Here is a 23244-nt window from a genome sequence, read left to right as displayed (position 1 = left end):
TAAGTGAGGTGCTGGGATAAACAGCTTGGAACATAGTCCTGGGAATACTGGCATTGAACAAGTAATTAGAAGTGTGCTGAGTATTAGGAAGGTGAAATGTAGAGCGCTGTGGGAGTGGAGATGGGGGCAACCTGACTTGCTTTGGAGGTCGGGGGCAGCTTCCCTGGGCAGGTGACATTTAATTTGAGACTAACAGATGTGTAGGTGTTTGTGGTGGAGGTGGGAGACCAAGTAGCAGAGGCTGCACTCATGAGGCCTGAAAGAATTCAGAAAATCAGGATTTTAGAGCCAAAAGGAACTTTTGACATAATCTAAATCAGTGGTTTGGCTGCACAGTGAGCCTTGGTTGTACATTGAAATCACTGGGGAAGCTCTTAAAAATCCTGATGCCTGTTTGCATACCTGACTAAATAAATCAATCTCTAAGGAAGGCACCAAGGCATCACTGTTTGTTTAGAGCTACACAATTGCAGCCAAGCTAGAGAACTACTATTCTGGAGCATGGTATTTAAATGACTAGCATGTTTTACTACTTCCTATGTGATAACACACAGTTATTAGGTGTAGATGCTTGGTGCATTTTCTCTTTTGAACAGTATAAATGACCACTATAAGATAGGGATCTCTGATTTACAATCACGGACACTGAAGGAAAGAGAGATTAAATGATTTATCCAGGATTCACTTCTGGTATGTGACTGTGTCAGGATTTGAACCTAAGTGTGGATGGACACCTGTACTTTAACCTACATGGTTCTCCACCTGATTGCTTGTCAGAATCAAATAAAGAACTTCTTTTTTTCCTTTTTCTTCAGTAGCTTAAGATATCATTCATGTATCATAAAATCCATCCTTTTTGTACATACGATTTAGTGGTTTTTAGTCTAGTCACAGAGATGTGTAGCCATAACCACAATCATTTTTAGAACACTTTCATCACCCCCAAAAAGAAACGCCATATCCATTTAGTAGTCAACTCTGTTTTTCCCCAACACTCTCAGCCCTAGGCAACCACTAATTTTTCTGTCCTTATGGATTTACCTGTTCCGGATATTTCATGTTAATGGAATCATAGAATACATGGTCTTTTGTGACTGTCGTCTTTGACTTAGCAAAATGCCTTAAAGATTCATCCATATTGTACCATATATCCTTAATTTAATTATTCTTATTGCTAGGTAATATTTCATTGTATGCATATACCACATTTTATTTACTCATTCAACAGTTGGTGGACATTTGGATTGCTTTCACTTTTTGGCTATTATCAATAATGTTGCAAAGAACGTTTGTGACAAGTTTTTGTGTAGAAATGCATTTCATTTCTCTTCTGTTTGTACGTAGTAGTGGAATTGCTGGATAATACGGTAACTCTATGTTTAACCTTTTGAGGAAGTGCCAGACTTTTCAGCAGCTGCAACATTTTACATTCCCACCAGCAGTGAGTGAAGATCCTAGTTCCTCCACATCCTCATCAAATTTTTTTTAAAATTATAGCTAGAGTAGTGAGTGTGAAGTAACTCATGGTTTTTGATTTGCATTTCATAACAGCTAATGATACTGAGCATCTTTTCATGTGCTCAGTGGCAACTTGTATATCTACTTTAGAGAAATGGCTGTTCAGCCAAAGAACTTGTAAAATATACTGGCCCTTGAAGTTTCAAGTATAAGTAGACTGGGTAGAACCTAGACATAGATGTTTTTTTAAAATTCCACAGGTAATTCCAGTGTACACATGGGTGGTGAACCTCTATGTTACTCTGAAGCAATAGTGCTTCATGTAAGGAAAACAGACCCAGAGATGCCAAGAGACAGAGCTAAGGTCATGATAGAGCTGAGATTGGAACTCATATTTGGGAGTCAGTGTAACAGAACTAGTAAAAACAAGGGACATGATGTTCCAGCTCTCTCTCTAGAGAATACTGGCAATGGTAGGTCAGAGTAGACGGGGAGGGGGTTTTACACTGAGCTGTATAACAGTGTCTTGTCAGATTCTTCCAGTTACTGTTTCTGTGAGTTCTGCATGTAACACAGTATCAGCCAGGGTCAGCATTAATGCCCCTGCACACCACCCCACAGTGTATTGCTAAAAGAAACCCATTACGATATATCTTCTTATTAGGGATTCATATATAACATGGGTAGAATTCCATCAAGCACAGTGCCTTGCAGTGGAGAGTGACTGCTATCTACAGCTCTTAAATGAACACATGCTTTTGCAGTGTCTGACTCCCTGAGATGTCCTACTTTTCTGAAAATGAGACCACAACCTAGGCAATTGCTTCTACAATTAATGTCCCCACTTTGCTTCACTGCCTGTGTCTGTGCTTTGCCTTAGCAATCTATTGTCTTGCATCTATAGAGTGGGGAAAGTAGTCAGACTAAGGAGGTAACCTTGCCATCTGAATCCAGTTCTGTCTCTGGGCATCTGAATTACCAACCTGCCGCCTTCTCCACAAAACTTCTCTGTCATCTGCAGTATCAAAAAAATGGTAGATAGAGAATTATACCAAATCCTGGCATTGATCTCAATCAAATCTTGGTTTTGTACAAATTATTTTTGTTTATTTCCACTTGAAATAGCATTTAAAATATTGTTTATCAGTACTTTTATGATAAAGCTTTGACATTCATTTCATTAACTTTTTTACCTTATTTCAATTCATTTACAGTTTGCTTTGAGACTGTACCCCTTCCAAAATATGTGGTTGAAATATCTATATATATATATGGGAGAGTAGTATGGCATAATGGTTTAATGCCCAGTTTCTATGTACAAGCCCCATCACTTCTCAGCTGTGTGACCTTGGGCGAGCTAATTGACCACTACTAAGATTAACTCTTCTCATTTGTAAAATGAGGATGATCATAGTATCTACTTCATAGTGTTGCTTGTAAAGGTAAAATGAGGTAACTTTGTAAAAAATGCCTATTACCGTGTATTTCCTCAGTAAATATTGACTTTTCTTATGATGGCCTGTTCTTTCAGCTGCTCATGTTTTTATCAAATCATTAGACCCAAGGAAACAAAGCAAAAAGTAGTACAGTTACTTAGTAAGGTGTGTGTGTCACACTTCCTAGAATTCATTCTTACACCCAGCCTACTTCAAAAGCTTCTAAGGCTCTGGGTCCACTATTTTGAAATGCTCATCTGTGGCCATTTCAGACATGCACCTTTGCTGAAGAATGTTCCTAATTGGGCACAGTAACTTTGGAGCTAACCTGAAGCCTTCCTAGGAGTTTCCTCTTATTTGTTAGAGAAAGGGCTAAATGTCTTCAGGATTCTTCAGATCTCCTTTTGGGAACCAAAACTGACCAGATTACCTAAGTGGGGCTGCTATTTTCAGTGGTCCCTGTAGTCCTTTGTGTTAAATGCTACCTGGGTTCACCTGGAGAGAATCTCCCTATTGTTGGCTGTAGGATCTGCTGTTCCTACAAACTTTGTGTCAGGTCAGGTGTACTAGGTGTCTCTGCCTGGTTGTATCAGGTAGGCTTGCTGGGAATGCTGTGTGGTTCAGGTTCGGGGGCTTGGGGAGAAGAGGTGGGTCTTGCGGGGGGAATCGGTTACTGATGCAATCACTTCTGATACATTAATGCAAGAAACTTTGCTTCTCTTTTAGGGATTGTTCACTGAAGGGGAGACCATTTCATCTTTTCCGATTACTCATCCAATACCATGAGCCTGAGCTTTGTTCTTTTCTTGATACAAAGAAAATTACTCCAGACTCCTATGCACTCAACTGGGTAATAAAGTGAAAGTAGGAACACTTAATGAAAAATAGCTTTCTATAAAACTATAATTAGGTTTTTTTCCCCCAAGGAGGAAAAAAAGTACTAAATTATAAACCATTCCTGCTTAAACCAAAGAAGTAAAATTATTGGCACTTCAAAAATAGGTTTTGCTTTTCACTTATATTAGTTTAGATTATTTAATATGAAGTTTAGCCTTTTTTTGTTTTATATATATAAAAAAATATATAACATGCTTACATATGTATGTATATATGTAAATACATGTATCAGTTCACTTTAAAACTATGTGATTACATTTTTGATGGTATGTAGAAGAACTGATATCCAATCACAAAGAAAATGATGTGAGATTATCAAATAATGAACATAAGAGAATATAAAGTACATCTCAGTGCTCTTGATATTCTGTATTTATGTTTTCAAGTAGGAAGTTTTATTATTTTAGGTCAGTGGTTTTCAAACCTTTTGGCTTCAGGACCTCTTACACACATTTATTGAGGTCCCGTAGCTTACATGGATTATATTGCTTAGAAATTAAAACTAAGAAATTTTAAATCTTCATATATTAATTCATTTAGAAATAATGATAAATCAATTATGTGTTAACATAAATAGCCTATTTTTTAAATGAAAAATGCCTATTTTCCAAAAGAAAATTAGAATAGTGGTGTTTTATATTTTTTCAAATCTTATTAATATTTGGGTAGTTCTCATGTTTGTTTATTCATTTTGTGATGATAGCACAATTCATGTAGCCTTTGGAAAATTCTATTGTTCGTTTGTGAGAGAATGAGTATGAAAAAGGCAAATAAAGTCTAAGTCTTACTATGAGGATAGTTTTAACCACATGAACTCCTCTGTAAATACTCTTGGATACTTCCAGGCTTCTCAGACTACACGTTGAGTGCTCTTCTAGGTTAACTTGAAGATCTTTCTAAAATTATGATTGGGTGCTCGAAGAGTGTATATTCAAAAATTAAGCATATTCCTTGATCATGTCTTACCTAACTTTTCTTCAGATACAGTCCCATAGCTTCTACTTATTAAATTAAGTGATTTAAGACAATTAGCTTCTGAGCTTCAATTTCTTCATTTGTAAAATGGGGATAATACTAGTGCTTATCTAAGAGGATGATGGGATAAGTAAAAAATGAGGAAATGGTAAGAGAATCCTAACTGGTTTCAACTCGTGCATGTTAAATCAAACTGCAGTAACCTACTTGTTCGTTCCCTCTTGGCTACAGTCTTGTCATATTTGAGTTAAGATAACAAAATACTATAAAATTATACTTTCTCTGAGATTCATATGTTACCATTAAATCTACTTGTGTTGAAGTAAGAAACAATTTCTTTTAAGCATTCTAATACTTAATTGAGGTCTCTCTGATCACATGATGCCTAAGAGATGCGATTTTTTTTTTTTTTTTACTGGAACTCTGAATGGCAGATTTTAACTAAATACTAAAGTAACTGGTTTTTCTTCAGTCGATGCCCAAATAGTTTATTCTTACTATTAGTATCAGGTCTGTGGAGTGGAGTATTTTTTTCAATCATGAGATGAAACAATTTAAACTAATTCCTATATATGTTGAGGACCCATAATTGTGAGCATTGCGATGGTAATAATAAGCTCACTTTAGCTAAGTGAGTTTAATGATGACCATATGTTGCTGTTCTGTTTGTATTTGCATCTTCTGTGTTTATCAAAGTAACTTTGAAACAACAAAAATTGGTACCATGTGCTAATGTACTTAAAAAGCTTTGTGTTCAAGTATAATGGCAGTTACATGGGCTGTGGAGTCTCAAGCCTTTTTTCTACTGCAGACACCAATAATAGCTCTGTGAGCCTGGAATGAGTATTAATACAAGTCTTTTCCTCACCTATAAGATGGTGAGGAAAGTGTGTACTTTGAAGGCCTGTTGTGAGAATATTTGAGATAAGAGATACTTAGTAAAAGATATGTGGTAGTCGTATCTGGCACAAAATATGCACCAAATGTCTGTGTTCCATTAGCTCCCTTTAGCCATTAAAAATGTTTAAAATTTAAACCCCTAGGTGGAATTGTTTTTATATATCATGAAAATTGAGTGATCTGAAAATCTCACTGAATTTATGCAATTTAAAACACAGTTGGGCTCTAGAGAAAGGTATACACTAACAACTCTTTATTTGAAATAGAAAACCGTAAAGCTCCTGAAGCCTATTGAGGCATATGAATGTCATCTCATCTATTTCATATGATGTACAATTAAGCTTTGGGAGCAGTTCACCTTTATATTGTCATTAAAATTTTAGTAGATGCTCTTAAGTTACCATGTTTGATCTTCACATTACCTTATGAATTAAGTACTGAAATAATTATGCTAGTTACCCTTTTAAAGCTCATGGGTGATTAGCTATTATGCTATGGCAGGGTAATTAGATTAACTATTGTGCTATGGCAGGTATGTGCTAGTTACTTTAGATATTATAGGTTGATTATATCTCTTCACAACAATGGTGAAAGATGGGTAGCAGTATTCCTTTTTTTTTTTTTACAGCAGTAGAAATGGAAGCTTTAGAGGTTAAGTGTCATGCCCTAAATCACGCAGCTAGTAAGTGGCTTCATTGTGCCTTGAATCAATCCACACGTTCTGCCTTTGGATTACAAACAGTGAAATTAAGGTACACATAAACTATCAGGTGCAGATAATTTAATGTAAAGTTACTTATGCATTTACTTAAATACTTTTAAGAGAATAAGTCATTTCCAGTGGTTTATGTCTCTTTTCATTTCCTGATTTCAGCTTGGAAGCCTTTTTGCATGTTACTGTTCCACTGAAGCCACGCAGGCAATATGGGATGGATATCTACAACAAGCAGATCCATTTTTTATTTATTTCTTAATGTTAATAATCCTTGTTAATGCAAAGTAAGTATCAAATTAGTTAGATTATTCTCTCTCTATTCTTAGGGTGCTTTGTTAATATTTAACTCAATTTCATTTGATTCTCTTACAGAGAAATTATTTTAGCACGGGAGTCTGACAGCAAAGAAGAAGTTATCCGTAAGTATCATTTAATGTAGAGAAAGCATTTCAAGTTACTTAATTTTCTAAAACTCAGTTTCCTCATCTATAAATTTAGGAGGTTAGTCTAGAAGAGCTCTGCAGTTCCATTCAACTCTTATATATTCTCCAGGTACAAACCTAACTTGAAGACTATTTTCCCCCAATACTGCCATCCTCATTCATTATTCCACTCTTACCCCCCTCAAACCCCCCACTCTTTCAATTCCTTTACATGTACTGTTTGGTTTCTATATTCAAATACAATGCCCTCCTCTTTCTTTCCCTTTCCCCTTTCCTTCCTTCTAAGCCTTAATACACCTGTATCTTTGAGTACTCAGCTTTCATAAGTATTTCCATTGTGAAACCTTGGTTCTCCTTTTGGTTTCCTCCCACTCTAGCCCCCACAGAGATGTAGTTACTTCCTCTTTTCTGTTGCCTGGCACTTTCTGCTATCTGTGTTACAGTTTTTATCTCATTGCATTATAATGAGTTATCTTTACACTTCTCATACAGGACAAAGTTCCTTAAGTCAAGAACTATTTCTTAGTCATTTCCAGGGGCCCTGGCACTTAATATGTGTTTGTTAAATGAATCACAGTATTCTGACCAAGGCTAATGACTTTAATGTGATTGCCTGACACCATCATTCACCAACAGCAGAATTGGATTTACAGTTTCAGCTCCTTTGGGGAAATCTACTTCTCCTTAAGCAGCTTTAAAGGTGTCAGTATTGACACCCCCTTTATATCATTTTTATTATGTGGAAGGTATTCCAGCTTTGATATATAAGTAATGTTCATTATTTAATTCTTCACAAACAATTTTTAAAAAGTCATCATATCTACATTCTTGTTTCAGAGTTCTTGGAAAATACTCCATCCAGTTTGAATATGGAAGATATAGAAGACCTTTTCTCTCTGGCTCAGTATTACTGCAGTAAAACACCGACCTCATTTAGGAAGGTATAAGACAAGTGATCAAACTCAGAATTTCACATTTTGTACATTTTTTATTGCTTATGTTATATCCACTCCAGTTAAAATACTCTAGGTTGTCATTCTTTTCTGTCTTTTTATGTGTTTTAGTTTTGTGTGGTCTCTCACTGTGATGCTCTCCCAAGTGGAGGAATAGACAGATTAAAAAAGACAGTATACGAATATGCTAGGAATCATTTTTACCTCTGCTGTTGATTACTAGTTATTTCTGGTTAAGAGGAAATTGACTATGAGATACTTCTTAAATTAGTGCCTTCTTCACTTTAAAAATATTACATAAATCTGATGGAGAATGTATAATTATGCCTCTTTTATCTGGAGTTCAGTTTTGTACAACTTTAATGATACAGAGCTGTCTTGTAAACAGAAAGGGGTCACATAATTCTATAGAAACGTAGAACCTTTCTCAAACCAGATGGTGCTTTTAGGAGTAAGGGTACCAGATTAGAAGCATAAGAGGTGTGAGCTCCTAGAAAGTAAAACTTCAAGCAAAACAGGAAGCACAGAACTATCACTTACAAAGTACACAGGTTTCTTGGTGACTTAGGTGCTCATGAGAACATTATCTTTTTTTTTAAGACATAATTGCTTGTTAGTAGTCTCTCATAGTGTCTCATGGTGTCACTGACTCATCAAGAGGAGGTTAAATCATATTCACTACAGTTTGTTTCAGAAGGCAGGTAAGGGAAACCTTTTAAGAACTTTTCCCATGAAACTAATCAAAAGAGATTTGTTTCTAGGGACTAATTTCAGCTGTTTTAATAATTGCCTTATATAGACTACCTCAGCTCCCAGCAATGTTGAGTAAGTCAGATGGTGGGATAGTCGTGTAGAATAATGAAAAAGAAGTTTTATTTTCAGTCTTTTAAGAAAAACAGCTTTTATTCTCCAGAGTATAATAATTACATATTTTTATATATAATGTGTATTTTAATATATATTATATAGTACTATATATATATGTGTGTATATATGTAGCAAATAATCTGCACTAGCAGTTGCTAATGAGAGCAGGCCATAGATCAGTGTATTATAGAATTGATGCCATATTTTTGTTGTTATATTAAAATTTGAAAAGTTGTGAGTAATCATTCCTAAAATTTAATATTTTAACTATAGGTGGTAGTATAGAAAATAGCTGTGTAAAATATGGGTTTTTTCTTAGTCTTTCATTTTTTGTGAACTCTGACAAGGACTTTGTAACCTTTTTGTAGCGTTTAGCATGAGATGTGAGATATGATATATTACTACATTAAAAAAATCATATGAATCAAGAATATTATATAATTATTGTGTCTTTTATCCTGGTTTATCAAGAGTATTTTTAGAAAGAAAGTTTGATTTTTTTTCCTTCAAAATGTTTTTAAAATTTCTCTTCAAACAGGATAATCACCATCTGTTTGGAAGTACTTTGTTGGGAATTAAGGATGATGATGCTGATCTGAGTCAGGCTCTCTGTCTGGCCATCTCAGTGTCAGAGATCCTTCAAGCAAATCAGCTTCAGGGGGTAAGTAAAGAAAACCCAGCATGTCAGGAACTTGGCATCTTTAAATGCAAGGAACCAACATTTCCTCCCTGTTTGCTGATTCCCACAGAATTAATGTACTACAACAACATGGCTATTTTGTTTTTGTTTTTGTTTTTCTTTTGAATGATTAATGTGTTAAATCTTCTGTCCAGATGCTCATTTTAAACTACGAGCTTGTGTGTGTTATTTGTCAACCGTTACTTTTGACACCAATTGTTATAAATTGCCAAATCTGTTTTCCTATTTTAGCAGAGCAACAGTGTTGTATACAGTACTTAAGAGGGAGAATTTAGTATTTAACAGTTAAATTCTGGGTAGTTATACAGCTAATTGAATTACATGGTTTAATTCCATGAAACTTAAAGCAAAGGAGAATTGAACATACAGCATAGTTTTCTGTCTTTTACTGTCTTCATAAAAATGTAATGACCCAGTTTTATTTTCAGTATATGTCTTTATTACTAGTAGGCAACAGTTAACAATGGTTGTGTGTATTTAGAAGGTGGGGTGTATATCCAAGATGGAGGGAAGAGAAATGGACATGAAAAGACAGGCCTTTTACAATATATATTTTTTAAGTAATCATTTCATATGTTTTTAGTTTTAGAACTATTATTTAAAAATAAATGAAAACATGTAATCCAGTTTAAGAGACCCTTAAGAACTTCTTCAGTTCAAACTGGCATTGCAGAACTACCTCTCATCCCAAAAGATGTTTAGTCTTTATGTGAATTGAATTGTTGATAAATTTGTAGCCTTATTTGAACTACATGCAGAAATAAGAATTGCATGTAGATTTGTTTATAACTGTACAGTTTTTAAAGTGTTTAACATGATACCCTTTAAGTTTTTTAATTCCAATACAATTAGTTTTATAGCTCAAACTCAGTATTTTATAGCATTCTCCTGCTACGTATTTTAAGACTTTCTAGTTAAGAACTAGACATTTACAAAATGTCTTAACTGTTTAAAATGAATAAAATTATTGTAAGAACCTGAGGTTATTTTTCTTGTATGTGTATTGATTGAGACCTCCTAATTCTATGTGAGATCCATTGTCTTCTAAACCTGTTCCCCCTCCTCTGGTTGTCAGTATTATAGTGTATAAAATGTGATCCTCATGGCAAACTTCAGTATGTCAAATGTTGTTTCCCTCTTAGGAAGGAGTCCGGTTCTTTGTGGTGGATTGCCGTCCTGCAGAACAGTATAATGCTGGGCATTTATCAACTGCTTTTCACTTAGATTCAGATCTGGTTAGTATAAATGCTGATTAAAGATTTTTTTAATGAAAGAGAAGAAATTGTTTTTCTTTAGCCCATAAGTAAATATGCATGTACTAGACTGGGGATATTTTTCTTTCTGGTTAAAGAGGGAGTCTCTGCCTTTGGAAGACAAGTGTTGCTCTCAGGTTTCCTTTTCACTTAGGATACATTACCCTTTTGGCATCATAAAGGATAGCTGAAAACCGTTAAGTATGGCTTACTGTTGCTTACCATTGTTATGACAGTTAATTCTAAACTTATTACAAGCTATCTGATGTAGCACTTATTAGCATAGTGCCTTGTACCTAGTAAGTACTCTAAACATATTAGTTCTTATAATTGAGTAATTATTCTAAAAGTTTTTACTATAAGCCTTTTTTTATCATGAATATTTATGTGTATAATAAACTAATAATAAGGGTAGTGTCTGGCATAAAAGGTGGTCAGTTCTTAAGTTTGTTATGCTAGGGTTGCTTTAATTGAAAGAGTGAATGAAGTAAATAATTAAATATTGTCAGAGAGGCTAGAGTAGTTGGTAGAACTGGGACTGACATCTCTTACAGCATTCTGAGGTTATTAGAGCTCCAGGGATGGGAAGACAGAAAGAGGAGTAACCCCTTTTGCTGACCTTGCAGTGTGCCCTTCTTCCCAACTTGTCAGGTGATGCTGAGGCTAAAAGGGCATGTAGAAAGCCTTGATGGTGTTGGAAGGAAACATAGAAAATGGAGATGAGACCACCCAGAGAGCTTGGGGTGCTTTAGATGAGCGATGAGCAAGGTGATCCTCACTTGTTTGCATCCTGAAATTGAACGCTGCATCTTTTTCTTTCTTGATTTGTGTAGGAATACTTAGATGGTCCTTCTTTTATGCTTCCTTAAAAATTGCTCAAGTGATTTATCAATACTTGATTTTTTAAAAAAACTCAAAGATATTCCAGTTATCAGCTTGTTTAATATTCCAGACCTTTAATATATATATTACATATTTCTTGTTCACCTTTTCTCACTTAACAGTTTCTTAGTGATCTTTCCATTTAAATACATTCTTTTTAATGGCTCTGTAGTGGTCCATAGTATAGATATACTATGATTTTTTTGTTCAATTGGTATACATTTAGGCTGTTTTCAGTTTTATTATGATAAACAATGCTGCAGTTAACATCCTTAAATATGCTTTATGAACTTGTGCTTTTATTTCTGTAAAATAGACTCCTAAAAGTAGAATTGTTGGGTTGAGGGGCATGGACATATAAAATGTTATTAGAGACTGCCATATTAAGTATTGACCTTTAAAAAGGCTGCATTCACTAACACTTCACATCTGTAAATGAAAATGATTGTTTCATACCATCAGCATTACTGGATATTATCAGTTTTATATTTTATGAGAAAAACAGGTGAAAAATAGTGGTAATTACTAGTGATGTTGAGCATCTTTTTTTGAGTGTGCTGTTTATATAATTTTTAAACTTGCTTTTCTATGGTTTATGGTTTGTCCATTTTTCTATTGGATTTTCACTGTGCTTTGTATGTAGCCCCATTATAGCAGTTTTAACAATTTTTTTTAGTTATTGGCATACTTATTTTCTTCAGGGTAAGAAATTAATTTTTTCATCCTTATTATCTCTAGTACCTAGAGTAGTCCTGATAAGTAAATGTCTCCTATTTCTGACTGTCTTCTAAGAAATAACTTGGTTTGCCATGTGACTAGAAACTAAAAAATACAGCTTGTTTTGGTGTACTGTTTTTAGTCATGGACTTTTCTACTCAGTGTTAAACTTTTCTTGGCATGATACCTAAGGACACTGTAGTTTGTTTAAGAAACAAGTAACAAAAGCAATTTTTTTTTTCTGGTACAGAATTTTCTTTGCATAATTTAATCTTTATGTGAATTTTCAACTTTGTTTCTAATATATTATAGCTGCATTTATATACATTTGTTTTCTCTTATGCCAGGAATTTTATTTATAAGAGCTCTTTCTTTTTCCTTTGTTTTCATTGTGACTATTTAATATTTGTTTTTGTCCTGGAAAAATATTTCAGGTTTTGCAAATGCATGTGAAACACAGGCTTGCCATGTTTTAAATTTTTTAAAAATTATCTAGATGCTCCAGAATCCTTCTGAGTTTGCCCAGTCTGTAAAATCCTTGCTGGAAGCACAGAAGCAGTCCATTGAGTCTGGCTCCATTGCTGGTGGAGAGCACCTGTGTTTCATGGGCAGTGGCAGAGAGGAAGAAGACATGTATATGAACATGGTCCTGGCACACTTTTTACAGGTATGCTAACATATATCAGTTTTGCTTTGTTGCTGCTATTACCTTTAAAAAATTCTTATTGGTAATTTTGTGCTCTTATCTACATTGCCAAATTTGTCTGTATTTTTTGCTTTACAGCTTATTTGTCTCTTGCCAAGATAAGTCTTCTTCTCCCCCAGATTTTTCTCACATGCTTATAATTTTTTGAAACTTGTAAGTCTTGAACCATCTAGAATTTATTTTTCATGTAAGAAGTGAGGTAGAAATCAAGAAAAATTTTTTCCAGATAACCAACTGTGCTATGAATTTGAAATACCACCTCTTGTTCAGTGCCTCTGTCTCCTTACTTATTTTCTGTCTCGTTGATCTATCCCTTGCAGTGAGTGGTGTGTTGAAGTCTTCTAAAATGATTACATTGCATTCTATTTCCCCCTTTAATTCTGTTAGCATTTGTTTCACATGTAGGTACTCCTGTGTTGGGTGCATAGATATTTATAATGGTTATATCCTCTTGTTGGACTGAACCTTTTATCATTATGTAATGTCCTTCTTTGTCTCTTGTTACTTTCTTTGTTTAGAAATCTATTTTGTCTGATACTAATACTGCAGCATCTGCTTTTTTCTCCCTAATATTTGCATGAAATAATCTTTTTCCATCCCTTCACTTTTAGTCTGTGTATGTCTTTGGGTTTGAAGTGAGTCTCTTATAGGCAGCATATAGATGGGTCTTGCTTTTTTATCCATTCTGTAACTCTCTCTTTTGGTTGGTGCATTCAGTCCATTTACATTTAGGGTGATTATCGATAGGTATGTACTTATTGCCATTGCAGGCTTTAGATTCATGGTTACCAAAGGTTCAAGGGCAGCTTTTTTACTATCTAACAGTCTAACTTAACTCACTTATTATGCTAGTTCAAACACCATCTAAAGGTTTTTTTTTTCTCCCTCTTCCACTCATATATTAAATGTCATGATCTGTACTCTTTGTGTATCCTTTGACTGACTTTGTGGGTAGTTGATTTAATTTTGTATTTGCTTATTAATTAATTGGTCTCCTTTACTTTGGTTTTATTTTCTCTGGTGACAGCTATTTAGCCTTAGAAGCACTTCCATCTATAGCAGTCCCTTTAAAATACGCTGTAGAAACAGTTTGTGGCTGGTAAATTCCCTCATCTTTTGCTTATGTGGAAATTGTTTAATCCCTGCTTCAAATTAAATGATAATTTTGCTGGGTAGAGTGTTCTTGGTTGGAGGCCCTTCTGTTTCATTGCATTTACTGTATCATGCCACTCCCTTCTGGCCTGTAAGGTTTCTGCTGAGAAGTCTCACAATAGCTCTATGGGCTTTCCTTTGTATGTGATCTTTTTTTTCTCTGGCTGCTTTCAATACTTTCTCCTTGTCCTTGATCTTTGCCATTTTCATTATTATATGTCTTATTGTCTTCCTTGGGTCTCTTGTGTTGGGAGATCTCTGCACTTCCATGACCTTAGAGACTATTTCTTTCCCCAGGTTGGGGACGTTTTCAGCAATTATTTCCTCAAAGAGACTTTCTATCCTTTTTTCTCTCTCTTCTTCTTCTGGTACTCCTATAATGCAAGTATTGTTCCATTTGGATTGATCACACAGTTCTCTTACTATAATTTAATTCCTAGAGATCCTTTTTTCCCTCTGTGCCTCAGCTTCTTTGTTTTCCTGTTCCCTAATTTCTATTCCATTTACCATCTCCTCTACCTCATCTAATCTACTTTTAAATCTCTCCATTGTATGTTTCATTTCAGATACCGTACTTTTCAAAGTTTCTGTGTCTTTCTTGAAGTCTTCCCTGAGATCTTGAATATTTTTCTGTATTTCCATGAGCATGTTTATGATTTTTATTTTGAAATCTTTATCAAGAAGATTGGTGGCTTCAGTTTCACTTAGCCCTCTTTCTTGTTTGTTAGATTCTTGTTTGTACAAAGTATTTTTGCTGTTTCATATTTCTAATGATTACTATGAAATAATAACTTTGTGTAGTGCCCAGAAGCTCTACTCTCTGGAGCTGCCCAGCACCTGGGGCAATAGTGGGGGTTGCAGGCACATGGCACCAGTGCCTGCTAGGAGGAAAGAGCTCTTTCCTGCTTCCTGGCTATATCTGTCTCCACTGCCAGGTCCAGTGGGCCAAGCACACAGGGAGGAGCCTCTTCTTTATGCTCTTGTAGTTGCCATAGGCAGGGCCGCCCTTCGGCTGGTCTGGCACAGTGGCAGGGGCAGCGGATATGTGGACCGGTGCCTGCCAGGAGGAAGTAGTGGCAGGCTGCGTATTGCAGTAGGGGGCCTCAGTGATGCACTGCCAGCCAGGGTGATGGAGCATCTGAAGCTACTGAAAGTTCCCAAGCTGCTGTCCTTTCTCCTGAGCAGCAAGCTCTGCGTAATCCTTGTCCCTTTAGCACCCCTCTCACTGTTGAGAAGTCTTTAAAAATTCCTGCCTTTCTTTTGTCCTGTAGCAGCCTGTTGTGGGTACCTGTTCTCCATAAGCTGCTGGGATCTCAGTCTCTCCAAATATTCTGCCTGTCTTTCCAACCCCGTTAATCTCCAGAGCACCATGTAATGTGGGTTTGTGCTCCCAGAGCAGATTTCCAGGGCTGAGTGTTTAGTTTCCTGGACTTCTACTCCTTCCCCACTCTGTTTCTCTTCCTCCCACCCATGAGCTGGAGTGTGGGAAGGGCTTGGGTCCTGCTGGATCACAGCTTTGCTACTTTTCCCTTTTCTATGAGGTCTTCTCTTTTCCCCAGATGTAGGAAGTCTGTTTTGCAGTCTTTGGGTTGCTCTTTCAGGATTAGTTGTATTTGCTGTATTATCATGTTATATGTGGTTATGGGAGGAGGTTTCAGCCTCACATCTCATACCGCCATCTTCCTCCCCCTGAAATACCACCTCTTTAATATACTGAATTCCTCAAGGCATCAGGGTCTGTTTTTGGATTATTCTGTTGCATTGCTCTTTATGCCTATTCATGCCCTAGTACTTTTTATGTAGCTATACAGTTCATTATAATACTTCATGAAATTGACACTTAGCCACCCTTTCATGTTTGAATGTTGTCTTCAGCACAACTAATTTGTATTCATGATTTTATGCAACCTTTTCCTTTACCTTCTCTACAAAGCCTCACTCAGTGATATCTCTTTCTTTATAAAAATAGTTGTCTACTAGGTATTTTTCAGTAGTTTATACGTTAAAGTACTCATTTTTTATGACCCTGAACTGTGTTATCAGGAAAACAGTAGGCATAGTTTTCCTGCCACTTAATTTGGATCCATTCCATTAATGTTGTGTTTTACTGGGAATCTGGATTGAGAAAATTAGTCTAAAGGACAGAATCCTTGAAAGACAAATTGGAGAAAGGGACAAGGTGTTTGGGGGAGAGATTGTAAGACAATTTTTATGCCTTACTAAAAGAAATATTTTAGAAACATACAGAATAACAAAAATGGAGACTCAAATGCATTTTACTTATAAATTTAATTGGACTACTCTAAAAATGCTCTTGTATAAGCTATGTATTGTGAGGGTTGTCAGATGGCAAGAATTTGGAATATTGTGAAATTTTGCTTTCCATTTGTAATTTGGGTTCTTGATGTGGCTACAGAAATTTTTTCCTCAGTTTCTATCATGGAAAATTTCAAACAAACCCAAAAGTAGGGAGAATTGAACCCTGTAAACTTTATAAAATACAACCATATTATCATTACCAAACTTTATTTTTTTTAAATCTGGTGTTCAAGTTTCCTTCATTTGCCCAGGATTCAAAACAAGACATTGTGCTTTGTTGATATCTTTGAAGTGTCTTTTAATTTATATGTTTCTTTTTTTTAAATTGAAGAATAGTTGTTACACAATCTTACATTGGTTTTAGGTATACAACACAGTGTACCCAAACTATTAAATCCTCACCCCAGCCAGTACAGTTAATGTCTGTCAACATAGAAAGATGTTACATTATCATTGGCTATATTCTCCATGCTCTACTACCATCCCCAGGATCAACCTAAGTTATGACAGAATTTTTGTGCCCCTTTCCCCCTCCCCCTTCCCATCCAGCCATCCCAACTCTTCCCTGATAGTAACCACCAGTCACTTCTCAGTGTCTTTTTTTTTTTTCATTATGACCATCATGCACCATTAGCTTTTTTGTTGTTGTTTCTGTTTTTGTTTTTATTTTGGTATCATTAATCTACAGTTACATGAAGAACATTATGTTTACTAGGCTCCCCCCTTCACCAAGTCCCCCCTACATACCCCTTCACAGTCACTGTCCATCAGCGTAGTAAGATGCTGTAAAACACTATTTGTCTCTCTGTGTTGTAGAGCCCGCCCCATACCCCCCACATTATACATGCTAATTGTAATGCCCCCTTTCTTTTTCCTGCCCTTATCCCTCCCTTCCCACCCATCCTCCCCAATCCATTTCCCTTTGGTAACTGTTAGTCCATTCTTGGGTTCTGATTCTGCTGCTGTTTTGTTCCTTCAGTTTTTCTTTGTTCTTATACTCCACATATGGGTGAAATCATTTGGTATTTGTCTATCTCTGCCTGGCTTATTTCACTGAGCATAATACCCTCTAGCTCCATCCATGTTGTTGCAAATGGTAGGATTTGTTTTCTTGTTATGGCTGAATAATATTCCATTGAGTATATGTACCACATCTTCTTTATCCATTCATTTACTGATGGACACTTAGATTGCTTCCATTTCTTGGCCATTGTAAATAGTGCTGCGATAAACATAGGGGTACATCTGTCTTTTTCAAACTGGGCTGCTGCATTCTTACAGTAAATTCCTAGAAGTGGAATTCCTGGGTCAAATGGTGCTTCTATTTTAAGCATTTTGAGGAACCTCCATACTGCTTTCCACAACGGTTGAACTAATTTACATTCCCACCAGCAGTGTAGGAGGGTTCCCCTTTCTCCACAACCTCGCCAACATTTGTTGTTGTTTGTCTTTTGGACAGTGGTGAACCTTACTGGTGTGAGGTGATATCTCATTGTGATTTTAATTTGCATTTCTCTTATGACAAGCGATGTGGAGCATCTTTTCATGTGCCTGTTGGCCATCTGAATTTCTTCTTTAGAGAACTGTTTATTCAGCTCCTCTGCCCATTTTTTAATTGGATTATTTGCTTTTTGTTTGTTGAGGTGTGTGAGCTCTTTAAATATTTTGAATGTCAACCCTTTATCAGATCTGTCATTTTTGAAAATATTCTCCGATACTGTAGGATACCTTTTTGTTTTATTGATGGTATCCTTTGCTGTACAGAAGCTTTTCAGCTTGATATAGTCCCACCTGTTCATTTTTGCTTTTGTTTCCCTTGCCCAGGGAGATATGTTCATGAAGAAGTCACTCATGTTTATGTCTAAGACATTTTTGCCTATGCTTTTTTCTAAGAGTTTTATGGTTTCATGGCTTACATTTAGGTCTTTGATCCATTTCGAATTTACTTTTGTGTATGGGGTTAGAGAGTGATTCAGTTTCATCCTCTTACATGTAGCTGTCCAGTTTTGCCAGCACCATCTGTTGAAGAGACTGTCATTTCCCCATTGTATGTCCATGGCTCCTTCATCGTATATTAATTGACCATATATGTTTGGAGTCTCTATTCTGTTCCACTGGTCTGTGGCTCTGTTCTTGTGCCAGTACCAAATTGTCTTGATTACTGTGGCTTTGTAGTAGAGCTTAAAGTTGGGAAGTGAGATCCCCCCCCACTTTATTTTTCCTTCTCAGAATTGCTTTGGCTATTCAGTCTTTGGTGTTTCCATATGAATTTTTGAACTATTTGTTCCAGTTCATTGAAGAATGCTGTTGTTAATTTGATAGGGATTGCATCGAATCTGTATATTGCTTTGGGCAGGATGGCCATTTTGACGATATTAATTTTTCCAAGCCAGGAGCATGGGATGAGTTTCCATTTGTTAGTGTCCTCTTTAATTTCTCTTGAGAGTGTCTTATAGTTTTCAGGGTATAGGTCTTTCAATTCCTTGGTTAGGTTTATTCCAAGGTATTTTATTCTTTTTGATGCTATTGTGAATGGAATTGTTTTCCTGATTTCTCTTTCTATTAGTTCATTGTTAATGTATAGGAAAGCCACAGATTTCTGTGTGTTAATTTTGTATCCTGCAACTTTGCTCAATTCCAATATTAGTTCTAGTAGTTTTGCAGTGGAGTCTTTAGGGTTTTTTATGTACAATATCATGTCATCTGCAAATAGTGACAGTTTGACTTCTTCTTTACCAATCTGGATTCCTTGTATTTCTTTGTTTTGTCTAATTGCTGTGGCTAGAACCTCCAGTACTATGTTGAATTACAGTGGGGAGAGTGGGCATCCCTGTCTCGTTTCCAATCTCAGAGGAAAAGCTTTCAGCCTCTCGCTGTTCAGTATGATGTTAGCTGTGGGTTTATCACATATGGCCTTTATTATGTTGAGGTACTTGCCCTCTATGCACATTTTGTTGAGAGTTTTTATCATGAAGGGATGTTGAATTTTGTTGAATGCCATTTTCAGCGTCTATGGAGATGATCATGTGGTTTTTGTCCTTCTTTTTGTTGATGTGGTGGATGATGTTGATGGATTTTTGAATGTTGTACCATCCTTGCATCCCTGGGATGAATCCCATTTGGTCATGGTGTATGATCCTTTTGATGTATTTTTGAATTCGGTTTGCTAATATTTTGTTAAGTATTTTTGCATCTACATTCATCAGGGATATTGGTCTGTAGTTTTCTCTTTTGGTGGGGTCTTTGCCTGGTTTTGGTATTAGGGTGATGTTGGCTTCATAGAATGAGTTTGAGAGTATTCCCTCCTCTTCTATTTTTTGGAAAACTTTAAGGAGAATGGGTATTATGTCTTCTCTGTATGTCTGATAAAATTCTGAGGTAAATCCATCTGGCCCAGGGGTTTTGTTCTTGGGTAGTTTTTTGATTACTGCTTCAATTTCATTGCTGGTAATTGGTCTGTTCAGATTTTCTGTTTTTTTCTGGGTCAGTCTTGGAAGGTTGTATTTTTCTAGGAGGTTGTCCATTTCTCCTAGGTTTTCCAGCTTGTTAGCATATAGGTTTTAATAGTACTCTCTAATAATTCTTTGTATTTCTGCGGGGTCCATCGTGATTTTTCCTTTCTTGTTTCTGATTCTGTTGATGTGTGTTGACTCTCTTTTTCTCTTAATAAGTCTGGCTAGAGGCTTATCTATTTTGTTTATTTTCTTGAGGAACCAGCTCTTGGTTTCATAGATTTTTTCTATTGTTTTATTCTTCTCAATTTTGTTTATTTCTTCTCTGATCTTTATTATGTCCCTCCATCTGCTGATCTTAGGCCTCATTTGTTCTTCTTTTTCCAGTTTCGATAATTGTGACATTAGACTATTCATTTGGGATTGTTCTTCCTTCTTTAAGTATGCCTGGATTGCTATATACTTTCCTCTTAAGACTGCTTTTGCTGCGTCCTACAGAAGTTGGGGCTTTGTGTTGTTGTTGTCATTTGTTTCCATATATTGCTGGATCTCCGTTTTAATTTGGTTGTTGATCCATTGATTATTTAGGAGCATGTTGTTAAGCCCTCCATGTATTTGTGAGCCTTTTTGCTTTCTTTGTACAATTTATTTCTAGTTTTATACCTTTGTGGTCTGAAAAGTTGGTTGGTAGGATTTCAGTCTTTTTGAATTTACTGAGGCTCTTTTTGTGGCCTAGTATGTGGTCTATTCTGGAGAATGTTCATGTGCACTTGAGAACAGTGTGTATCCTGTTGCTTTTGGATGTAGTGTTCTACAGATGTCTGTTAAGTCCACCTGTTCTAGTGTGTTGTTCAGTGCCTCTGTGTCCTTACTTATTTTCTATCTGGTGGATCTGTCCTTTGGAGTGAGTGGTGTGTTAAAGTCTCCCAAAATGAATGCATTTCATTCTATTTCCTCCTTTAATTCTGTTAGTATTTGTTTCACATATGTTGGTGCTCCTGTATTGGGTGCATATATATTTATAATGGTTATATCCTCCTGTTCGACTGATCCCTTTATCATTATGTCATGTCCTTCTTTATCTCTTGTTACTTTCTTTGTTTTGAAGTCTATTTTGTCTGATGCTAGTACTGCAACACCTGCTTTTTCTCCCTGTTGTTTGTATGAAATATCTTTTTCCATTCCTTGACTTTTAATCTGTGCATGTCTTTGGGTTTGAGGTGAATCTCTTGTAAGCAGCATATAGATGGGTCTTGCTTTTTTATCCATTCTATTACTCTGTGTCTTTTGATTGGTGCATTCAGTCCATTTACATTTAGGATGATTGTTGAAAGATATGTACTTATTTCCATTGCAGGCTTTAAGTTTGCGGTTACCAAAGGTTCAGGGTTAGCTTCTTTACTACCTTACTGTCTAATGTAACTCACTTATTGAGCTATTATAAACACAGTCTGACGATTCCTTATTTCTCTCCCTTCTTATTCCTCCTCCTCCTTTCTTCATATGTTGGGTGTTTTGTTCTGTGCTCTTTTTAGGAGTGCTCCCATCTAGAGCAGTCCCTCTAAAATACCCTGTAGAGGTGGTTTGTGGGAGGCAAATTCCTCAACTTTTGCTTGTCTGGGAATTGTTTAATCCCTCCTTCATATTTAAATGATAATCATGCTGGATACAGTATCCTTGGTTCAAGGCCCTTCTGTTTCATTGCATTAAATATATCATGCTATTCTCTTCTGGCCTGTAAGGTTTCTGCTGAGAAGTCTGATGAGAGCCTGATGGGTTTTCCTTTGTAGGTGACCTTTTTTCTCTCTCTGGTTGCCTGTAATACTCTGTCCTTGTCCTTGATCTTTGCCATTTTAATTATGATGTGTCTTGGTGTTGTCCTCTTTGGGTCCCTTCTGTTGGGAGTTTTGTGTGCTTCATGGTCTGAGCAACTATTTCCTCCCCCAATTTGGGGAAATTTTCAGCAATTATTTCTTCAAAGACACTTTCTATCCCTTTTTCTCTCCCTTCTTCTGGTACCCCTATAATGTGGATATTGTTCCTTTTGGATTGGTCACACTGTTCTCTTAATATTGTTTCATTCTTGGAGATCCTTTTATCTCTCTCTGCATCGGCCTCTATGCCTTCCTGTTCTCTGGTTTCTATTCAATTAATGTCCTCTTGCATCCCCTCCATTCTGCTTTTAAGTCCTTCCAGAGATTGTTTTATTTCTGTAGTCTCCCTCTGACTTGCTCTTTCAGCTATTGCATATTTCTCTGCAGATCCATCAGCATGTTTATGATTTTTATTTTGAATTCTTTTTCAGGGAGACTGGTTAGGTTTGTCTCTGCAGATCCTCTCTCAGGGGTTGTCTGGACTATTTTGGACTGGACTAAATTTTTCTGCCTTTTCATGGTGATAGTGGTGGCTGTAGGCAAGTTGCAGGTGTTTCAGCTGGGAGAAGAAAGTTCTTTCCTGCTTGATGGACTCCTTGCCCTTCTCCGCTGCCTGTGTCATTTACCCGCACTCCTCGAGCAGCCACCGGGTTAATCCCCTAAGCTGCCGTGGGTGGCATCTCTGTCAGAGCAGCACAGCACCCTGCGGGGAGTGGCAGGCACGCTGAGTGTGCTCCTCCGCAATAGTGGCATCCCTGCCGGGCAGCTGTGTACCAACAGCAGCCTTTGGGTCTCGCCCGGGCAGCTGTGCGTCGGGCTGGGATTCTGATCAGCTGCTGGAAGCACGGCTGCTCCTGGGCTGCTCCTCTGCCACCGCTGCCGGCTCCCGCGGGCCGCTCCAGGGCCCCTCTGGCGCCGCCCCCGCCGGTTCTCATGGGCCACACTTGGGCCCCTCTGGCACCGCTGCAGGTGTGCGCGGGCCTCTTCCATGCCCCTCTCACGCCACCACCGTGGGCTCGCATGGACCTCTACCAGGCCCCTCTTGCTCCACGGCTGCTGGCGCGTGCAGGCCACTCCCAGGCCGCTCGGTCACTGCCATGGTGGGCTTGCACGGGCCATTCCCCGTCCCCTCTGGTGCCACCGCCCCCGGTGTGTGCTGCCGCTCTCCCACTACTGGGCCAGTCTGTCGGGGTCCGCACCAGTTGGGGGAATGACTGTCAGGCTGCTTAGTGCCGTGAGGGGCTTCAGAGCTGTGCTGCCACCCAGGGGGTTAGGGCGCCTGAAGTTCCCCAGGATTCCCAGCTGCTGGCTACGTGTGCCGGGATGACTTCGACCAGCTGTGGGGTCCCTGTCTCTTTAGGACTTGCAAAAAGCACTCGCTTTTCTTTTGTCTCAGGGGTGCCGGTTGCGGGGGGCCTGCCTGCAGGTTTTGCTTTTCTGTTTCTCTAATATCCAGCCCCCCGTGCACCTTGTGTCTGCGCTTCAGGTGCGGATTTCTAGAGCTGTTTGCTTAGCAGTCCTGGGCTTTCAGTCCCTCCCCGTTCC

At 37.4% G+C, this 23244-nt stretch overlaps 1 protein-coding gene across 5 annotated transcripts in view; it reads left to right on the top strand.

The window, feature by feature from the left end:
- The window catches only part of TBC1D23 (TBC1 domain family member 23), a 58853-nt gene that overhangs the window by 17110 nt on the left and 18499 nt on the right, over positions 1-23244 (top strand). For all 5 annotated transcript variants that reach the window (XM_073231766.1, XM_073231763.1, XM_017675123.3 and 2 more), the window contains 7 exons: positions 3621-3744; positions 6541-6665; positions 6754-6800; positions 7662-7765; positions 9183-9305; positions 10487-10579; positions 12693-12863. In XM_073231766.1, coding sequence (XP_073087867.1) covers positions 3621-3744; positions 6541-6665; positions 6754-6800; positions 7662-7765; positions 9183-9305; positions 10487-10579; positions 12693-12863 — 787 coding nt within the window. The remainder of the gene's footprint in view (positions 1-3620; positions 3745-6540; positions 6666-6753; positions 6801-7661; positions 7766-9182; positions 9306-10486; positions 10580-12692; positions 12864-23244) is intronic.

Source organism: Manis javanica, chromosome 3 (assembly GCF_040802235.1).
Source record: "Manis javanica isolate MJ-LG chromosome 3, MJ_LKY, whole genome shotgun sequence".
NCBI classification, from domain to species: Eukaryota; Metazoa; Chordata; class Mammalia; order Pholidota; family Manidae; genus Manis; species Manis javanica.
This window is presented reverse-complemented; position numbering and strand designations above follow the sequence as displayed.